The sequence below is a fragment of the Myotis davidii genome, unplaced genomic scaffold (genome assembly GCF_000327345.1).
Source record: "Myotis davidii unplaced genomic scaffold, ASM32734v1 scaffold648, whole genome shotgun sequence".
In the NCBI taxonomy this organism is placed as follows: domain Eukaryota; kingdom Metazoa; phylum Chordata; class Mammalia; order Chiroptera; family Vespertilionidae; genus Myotis; species Myotis davidii.
This window is the reverse complement of record NW_006299603.1, coordinates 107,609-116,412: the sequence shown is the minus strand read 5'-3', so window position 1 is coordinate 116,412 and position 8,804 is coordinate 107,609. Positions and strand designations below refer to the sequence as shown.

At 54.0% G+C, this 8,804-nt stretch overlaps 1 protein-coding gene across 1 annotated transcript in view; it reads left to right on the top strand.

Annotated features, from left to right (window-relative positions):
• Positions 1-8,247, top strand: part of LOC102765269 (E3 ubiquitin-protein ligase TRIM17-like) — a 14,597-nt gene extending 6,350 nt beyond the window's left edge. Inside the window, exons 2-6 of the mRNA XM_006775371.2 lie at positions 1,860-1,955; positions 2,172-2,402; positions 4,409-4,431; positions 4,519-4,619; positions 5,150-8,247. Of these exons, the coding sequence (XP_006775434.2) occupies positions 1,860-1,955; positions 2,172-2,402; positions 4,409-4,431; positions 4,519-4,619; positions 5,150-5,697 (999 nt within the window). The 3' untranslated portion in view covers positions 5,698-8,247. The remainder of the gene's footprint in view (positions 1-1,859; positions 1,956-2,171; positions 2,403-4,408; positions 4,432-4,518; positions 4,620-5,149) is intronic.
• The last annotated feature ends 557 nt before the right edge of the window (positions 8,248-8,804 follow it).

Genomic DNA, 8,804 nt, shown 5'->3' with positions numbered 1-8,804 from the left:
GCTCAGGGCTGGCCTGGGTTGTGGTTTTTGGGTGGGGGGTGGGGGGCGCTTAGTCTTAACCCGACCGGCATTTTCGCGGGGTTGGGGCACTTTGGGGCACCACTCCGCAGTGGGGACCTGGGAGGAGAAGGCGGTCTCTGAGGCCGAGGTCCCGCTGTGATGGTGGGGCCCACCATCTGGGGCGGGCACTGGGCCGGGGTGACTGAACGGTGGCTGGGATAGAGCCCAGCGCGGGAGAAAGTGGGACGAGAACAGCAGAGGTGGCTTCCTTCAGGTGGGACGAATGAGGTGGGAGCGGGTGCAGTGGCCAGGGCCCGGCAAGCTTCTGAGTGGATTGCTTGGGGCCACCACTGCCGTCTGACACACCCGAGCTCAGCTGTGCTTAGATCTCAGGCTGAGAAGCCTTGTTTTCCTGTCTGGAAACGCATTTCCTTAAAACCCAAACTCACACCAGCACTACCCGCTCCGCTGGGGGCAAACAGCTCGCCTGGCCTGTTGCCTTAGCAGGGTTTGTTTCTGGAACTCAGGTATTGATGCACGGGTGGCATCTTTCAAACTTTGTGACTGGCTTGCATTTTGCTTCACGGCCAGTAGCGGGTGTGTGTGGTGTCGCTGGGGCACACCATGTACAGCATTTAGTCAGCATTAGAATTAATACTTGGCCAGCAGGTCACTGTCATAGAACAAGCCTGTGGGGTACCGGAATAAACCTGTTCCATGATCCATTCTCGACATGGATTTCTGTGGATTTTCCTCTCACTTGGGGGTATTACACGCATGCAGGAATGTCTGTCAGCTCACATCCAGCAGGTTGGCACTCCTATCACCAAACACCCGGATCCGGGTGCAGAAAGTGGCCGTGAGGTGAGGAGTCAACACCAGCCCCCTAAGGGCTCCTTGTAGCTCACCTGATAAAGTCTCACAGGGCAGCACTAACTATTGTAGAGGAGGAGAAATCGTTTACTCTAGCCTGTTAGGTTCTGTGACTGAGACTTGCAAATTAAACTGACAAATGTTAATCTGAACAGATGAAAAGACATAGTTTTATTAGTCTTAAATTTCATACGGCACAATGACTTCGTAGAAGAGTGCAAAACCAAAATGAGTGCTTAGACTTAAGAGCTTGTATTCCATTTTAACAGAGGATGATAAATTGTGGAGAAGCGACTAGACAATGGAAAGGGTTTGGGCTGCTAGGGCCAATAACTTGTGGGAAAGGAATGAGGAAATAATACAGGGGAACCACTGGAAGGCTGGCATTTTCATAAGGTCTGTTCAGCACATTCAGGGGTGACACCTCATCTTTGGTGGAGTGTGTGCCCCCTTCCTGGTACAGGGTGGCCACCCTTCTGGGAAATTCATGTCCTGCCTTTAGGCAGAAGGAGGAGGGCAGAGGGCTCTTACACAACTGCTGTTTCTCCCTCACACTGTACGGGTGCCTACTTTGTCTTAATGCTGGGGATGCCCGGCAAGCAAATAGGGTTGAAGTAAACAGTTGGGTGTTGCTTGAGGTCAGGCTCAAGGCAGCTGGATCTAAGTGTGAGTGTCTCATGGCACCTTCCAATGAAGCTGAACTTTGGCAAGCTCAGAACAGGCACTGAAGTGAAGGATTCACAGCAAAGAAGGTTGCGATGAGGTAGGGAGTCAGGCTGGGAAGGTGGGGAGAGGAAGGAAGGCAGGAAGGCTGGAGAAAGGAAAAAAATGGGCTAGGGGCTGGGTCATCCTGGGTGGTGGGAGGGGATCCCGGGAAGAGGGCATCTCCTAGCAGATTCAATTTCTTCAATCCATTGTGTGGGTCTGGGCAGTGGGAATAGGGACAGGGCCCAGTGGGCTTACTGGCTGCCCTCACTTCCTTGCAGGGCAAGCTGGAGAAGTCCCTGGACCACCTGCAGAAGCAAATGGAAGATGCCCTGCTGTTTCAGGCTCAGGCGGAGGAGACCTGTGCCCTGTGGCAGGCAGGTGGCTGGGCGCTGAGGTCCCAGGGGTGGGGAGGTGGGGCATTGGTGCCCCCACTGCTGGATGCCGCTGTCACACTAATGCTCCTCATAACACAGCACTCCTGCTCCAGACCCTCAGCCCCCGGGGTGAGTTTGGGTGGGGGACAGGTGGTGGGTGGAGCCTGGTGGTGGGTTTGTGGCGCCCACTCACTGTCTCCCCTATGCCCCCTGCAGAAGATGGTGGAGAGCCAGCGGCAGAATGTGCGTGCAGAGTTTGAGCGGCTGCGCCGCCTGCTGGCAGAAGAAGAGCAACGGCTTCTGCAGAGGCTGGAGGAGGAGGAGCTGGAGGTGCTGCCCCCGCTGCAGGAGAATGCTGTCCGCCTTGGGCAACAGAGCGCCCAGCTAGCCGATCTTGTCGCTGAGCTGGAGGGGCGCTGCCAGCTGCCGGCGTTGGGACTCCTGCAGGTGGGCACACGCCTGGAATGGGCACACAGGGGCTCTAATGGGAAGGGGTGCAGACCCGGGAGCAGGAAGGAGAAAGCCCTTGGTGGAGCAAGCTCTCTGAGCTTGCCCTCTTCTGGATGTCCTGTGTCCTGCCTGTGACATACTGGGGTGAGGACTGGGACTGGTGAGGGCCTTATGGACATGCCACTGCCTGGGGAATAGATATGAACCCCAAACCCCACTGAGAACTGCTGTTGGTACCTGTCCGGGAGCCCCATTGGAGACAGAAGAAGCAGAGCTCTGAGTGACTTATCCCAGGGCCCCAGCTACACCAGAGTTTGGGGTCCTGGATGCCCTTCCAGGATTCCCCCGTAACCACCCTCTGTGGGTACCGAGCATTTTCCTAAAAGGGTGTGTACCTAGTCCCCACTGCCCAGAGTGGCCAGGTCATCTCTACAGAGGTCAACTTCCTTCAGGGTTCAGGCCCCTCCCCACCCCTGGGCAGGGGCCCTTTCTCCATCCCTCTCCTAAGTGGTTAGGGCAGCTCCAGACCTTGACAACCAAGACTATCCCCTCCCCACTTCCCCTAACCCAGTAAAACAAGTAAGGACGCTGTTTCTAACTGCTTCGCACCTGGCCCTTTGCACGTGCCTCCCCCAGGCCGGTACTGTCGGTTTCTCCTGATGAATCCTCAGGTTTCAGAAACCCACTAGGCTCCCTTTTCTTTAGAGGCCTAGCAGGTGCCCAGGCTCCCCAGACAGAATCAGCTGCTGTGTGTGAAATTCCCTGCTCCTAAGGAACCCACGTTGGGCACAATATCTTACTTTCCCTCTTCATCCTTTATGGCCTGGTAGGTGGTACACAGTATGGTTAGAAGGACTGCTTGTGGGGTTTATTTGATTGACAAAGTGGGCTGGGTCCCTGCTGTGTGCTAGGCAGTGTTCTAAAAAGACAAGCTGTTAACTGTCAGGAGCTGGCATTCCAAATAACAGATTGTCTCTGTCAGCTCAGGCTGTGTAACAAATGACACAGGTGGCTTAAGCAACAGATGTTTATTTCTCCCAGTCCTGGAGCCTGAGATCCAGGTGTGGGCAGGGCCGGTTCTTCTGAGGCCTCTCTGCATCAGCGTACACCTGTGCCCTGATTTCCTCTTCCTGTAAGGACACCAGCCATATAGCATTAGGGTCCATCCTGGTGACCTCATCCTATCTAATAAAGAGGTAATATGCAAATTGACCATCACTCCAGTGCACAAGATAGCTGCCCCCATGTGGTCAAAGATGGCCACCCCCATGTGGACACAAGATGTCCAGCAGGGGAGGACAGTTGCAGGGGAACCAGGCCTGTAGGGGAGGGCAATTAGGGGCAGGGTAGCAGTTAGGTGTTGATCAGGCTGGCAGGGGAGTGGTTAGGGTGATCAGGCTGGCAGGCAGAAGCGGTTAGGGGCAGTCAGGCAAGTAGGCAGGTGAGCAGTTGGGAGCCAGCAGTCCTAGATTGAGAGAGGGATGCCCGACTGCCTGTTTAGGCCCAGTGGGATCAGGCCTAAACGAGCAGTCGGACATCCCTCGAGGGGTCCCAGATTGGAGAGGGTGCAGGCTGGGCTGAGGGACACCCCCCCCACCCCCTGCACGAATTTCATGCATCGGGCCTCTGGTTTTAATATCATCACCTCTTGAGGAAGCCCATTCTTCAAATACTGACCCATTCTGAGGACCTGGTCATTAGGACACCAACATGTGGATTTCAGGGCTACAAGCAGCCTGTGACACTGAGTAAAATGCTCTTATGCATCATTTTGGGGGAAAGGAGCACCTAAGGAGAGAGGCCTTACCGGGAAGTTGGGCTCTGAGTCAGGACATGAGGGAGGGCAGCTGATGGAGGCCGTGTAAGGTGCCTGTGGGCGGGATGGGATGGGAGCAGGTGGGGCTGCAGGGGCAGTTTCTGACCATGTGGGGGCACTGCAACACGGATGGAGGTAGGGGGCAAGACCATGTGACGGGCACTGACACCACATGTCTCTCCCACAGGACATCATGGACACCCTGCGCAGGTAGGAGTCCAGCCTTCCCCGAGGGAAGATGGTTGGGTACGGGTGGGGTCGGCCCACCCTGGGTGTGACACCTGGCTGCCTCTCCAGGGTCCAGGAAGTGAAGCTGCAGCCACCTAAGGTGGTGCCCATGGAGATGAGGACGGTGTGCAGGGTCCCGGGACTGGTGGAGGCTCTGCAGAGGTTCCGAGGTGGGTGCCACAGCATACCAGGGGGGCGGGCGGTGGAGGCGGGGGGACCCAGCTGGCCAGGTCTGATCCAGAGGAAGTGCCCATCCCAGGGCCTGTGGTAGGAAAGGCACGGAGGCTCCTAGTTAATGGCTGAGGAGCTGAGGGGTCAGGGCAGGCTGTTGAGGGAGGGCCAGCCAGGCTGGGCTGTCTGGTGCATTTAGGAAAAGTGAAGGTCGGTCCATCAGGTGCCAGGACACCTGTGTAGGCCCAGGCCTGGGGAGCCCAGTATGAAAGCTGGGCTGAACACTTTGAGGATTGGAAGAGTAGACATAGAAAGCGCTCAGGTTCCTCCTGAATTTCAAGAGAGTGAATTGCAAGGCAGTGTATGACCACTTTCCAGAACATTCCAAGTTGTAACTGCAAGTGGTTAGGTGATCTTTCGAGGAAGACAAGATAGAGAGCAGTCACTATGGCCAACTCTGAGGATGTTTGAGGCAGACGTCATGCAGGCTGGCGGATGGGGCCCGAGGTGACCACTGCTCTGTCTGCAGGGGACATGACGCTGGATCCGGACACTGCTAACCCCGAGCTGGTCCTGTCGGAAGACATGCAGAGTGTGCGGCGGGGGGACCTGCGGCAGCCCCTGCCTGACAGCCCTGAGCGCTTTGACCCCGGGCCCTGTGTGCTGGGCCGGGAGCCCCTGAGCTCCGGCCGCCACTACTGGGAGGTGGAGGTGGGCGAGCGGGCCAGCTGGGCCTTGGGTGTCTGCAGGGAGAATGCTAACCGGAAGGAGAAGGGTGAGCTCTTTGCAGGCAATGGGTTCTGGATCCTGGTGTTCCTGGGGGGCTTCTACAACTCCTCTGAGCGGGCCTTTGCCCCCCTTCGAGACCCACCCCGGCGTGTAGGCATCTTTCTGGACTATGAGGCTGGGCACCTGGCATTCTACAGCGCCACCGATGGGTCACTCCTGTATGCCTTCCCTGAGACGCCCTTCTCAGGGACGCTTCGGGCCCTCTTCTCACCTCTGTCTAGCAGCCCCACCCCCATGACCATCTGCCGACCCAAGGGAGGGCTTGGGGATGGGCTGGCTTCCCAGTGAGCAGGTGTCTCATGCCTTTGTCCTGCCTTTGAGTCTTCAAGGGTATCCTGAGCCACAGGAAGAGCTCCCAATGCCACTTTGTGTGCTTAGTAAAATCCCTCTACCTCTGTCATCCCCGGGAAGCCAACACTGTGGGGCCAGCACCATCTCCCAGGTGACCTTCCATGGCCATCTGATGTCACCAGTGCATTGCTCACAGTCCTCTGCATAGCCCAAGCCAGGGTCCTGGGGAGCTGTGTTTGCAGGAGCCCAGCTGGTCAGCGTTAAGGCCAGGGCCTGTGGAACTTTCTGAGGCTTCAGCCTGAGTCCTTGACAGCCCCAGGGCTGTATCCCCAAAGAGCTGCTGTCTTGCGGCCTGCTGGGAAGAAGGTGAGTCCGTCAGCCTGTCTCAGGGCCTGGTCCTAGAAAATGGTGCTGGATGTGGATGCCCCATTAATCGGGGTGCAGCAGTCATCAGGAGGCGGGGCGGGGCATGGGAAAGGCCAGAGGAAGAGTGCTCAGGGCAAAAGGTACTACATAAGGGGTCTGAGGAACCTGGGTACAAGCCCTCAAGTCCCCCAGCATGGGCCACTGTGGGCTTCTGCAGAATGTTCCTTCCCACCCCAGAGCTGAGCACTAGCTGAGAAAAGACTGGCCCTGCCTGGGGAAGGGGTGAAGCTGCGTAGACCGCCCCCCCACCCCCACCACTTCAATCCAGGATTTCTGTTGGCTTGTTTTGGTGCTTTTTCACAAGGTGTGTACCCCAAGATTTTATCTGTGGTAAGGACCATCCTTACAGTAAATAAACTAACCATTGTCTGTGATGCCACTTGTGAATTGGATGGGAGAGTCCATGGGCAAAGGCCTACCATCCACTGCAAATTTGGGGACACAGTGGCTGGCTGCATTTCATGCAACTGCCATGGGATTCTTTTTTTCAAATAATCTGATCAACAGTTCTAGGCTCCATGGTGTTCCATAGCTAGTTACTTGATTATTTATTTGCTCATTCTCCTATTGTTGGACTTTTTTTAAATGTATGTACCACTTTGAACAATTCCTTCAAATTATGTACCCGGGAGGTTTTTCCTCAGTCAAGCCAGGAGTCTGCCACTTTTCTGGCTGGGGAGGTTTCCCCATCTTTTCCCAGTTGACTGCCTACTGTTTCACTTCCTGTTGAGAATCTGAGGTACTGGTTGGTTCTTGCCTGAAGCAAGATTTGGACTTTGGGACTTCCTTGATGGCCACCGGCTGCCAGAAGGTGAGACAGCCTCGGTGAGAGTTTGGAGGAGCACACGACTGCCCCAAGAACAGCAGGATGGACACCTAACCAAGGCTCAGTGTGAGGGAGGGAAAATATTCCCTCCACCCATCTGATCCCTGTTTGGAACCTGGTAATAAAAGATTAATGAGACAAAGAAGTTTATTAACACATGCACCTCCTGCACATGGGAGACACGCAGAGGAAATGAGTAACTCCAGCAGCAGCTTAGAAGTCCGGCTTCTGCAGCCACTGCAGTAAAGAAGTTTGTGGGAAATGACAGTCCGAAGCAGTACCAGGGTAGGGGCTGGTTGGGGGATTTATGGAGATTCCCAGAGCCAGCCCCATGCTGAGGGATCTGATTGTCTCCTGTGACTGACTCGGTCCTTTTAGGCAGGGGGAGGACTTGCAGCTTCTCTACTATCTGCATATCAACTGCCTTTGGCTCAAATGATCCTGTTGCCAAACTGGGAAGTTTGGGAAGGAATGTTCACATATCCATCACCAGGTGACAGAAGAAATGAGCTTAGTTGATGACCACACACACATGCTGAGTGCACTGTCCATGCATTTTACCTACTGAGTCAGCAGACCCTGTGATAGCTCTTCACTCTTCTGTGCAGCATGGACCACAGTAAAAAAGATTTTGCCCATGTAGCTGATACCTCAGAGTGGCTAAGAGCTACAAAGATGTGTCCCAACAAGTAGTGTCTCCCAACACGAGCAGCAGGTGTCTTTGGCACTGCTAGTGGGATCTCCTGTATTACCATGGGGTGCCCCCCTACACTACCAGGGGGTGTCTCCAATACTGCTACTGGGAAGGGGACCTGGCCCTTGGTGGGTCTGCTTAGGGCCCGTTGGTAGTATGTGGGTTCTTGACTTTATGCAGGAAAGATTTCACAACACAAGTCCAGGTGAATTTTAGAGGACGTTTATTAAAGCTGGGGACAGTGAAGAGAGGGCCGGGGAAATGAGCCTAGGTCGGGCTGCTTTGGCTCACTAAGAAGTCAGAAAAGGGGGGCCTTGGGTCGGGTTCTGGGGGATTGTTTGGGATGAATTTGCTGCCCTGGTTTGCAAGCCTGGTAGTGTCTGTTGAACTACCAGTGGATGTCTCCTGCACTAGCACTCTGTCCTCTGCCTGTGGAGAAGAGGGCTGGGGTGGGGGGAGGCTCAAAACACTTTCTAATTGTTATTGTGATTTCTTTTTTGGCACCTTGGTTATTTAGACGTATGTTTAATTTCCAAGTATTTTAGGCTTTCCCAGATTTCCTTCTGTTGACTTCTGATTAAACACCAATGTGGTAAAAACACAAACTTAGTTGTTTTATTGCCTGGCATATTGCTTTCCTGGAGAATGGTCCATGTGCATTTGACAAGAATGTGTGTTCTGCTCTTCAGTGGAGTGTTCTATTGTATCAATGATTGTACAGATGGGATTTTAATTTTTGGAGGGGACTGAGTGACAACACCTTTGAAAGATTACCGTATTTGCCGGCGTGTAAGACGACTGGGCGTATAAGACGACCCCCTAACATTTCCACTCAAAATACAGAGTTTGTTATATACTCGCCGTATAAGACTACCCCCTCTTCCGCACACCTTCCACACACCAAATAAAAGGTAAAACAATATCAGATTTGATTTTAATATTTTAATTTATATTCAAATGCTTATGACATGCAGGAAAACTGTCACAAGGCTGTATGTAATCAAACATATACATAAAACAGTGCAAGTTTATTACCGGTAAACATACCGGTAATTCACTAAAGAAAACACACTCTATAGACTGGTACCGTAGATGCTTCTCAGGAACACAGGCAAGCAGCCCACAACCTAGAGGGACTGTCAATGATAGAAGAAAGAT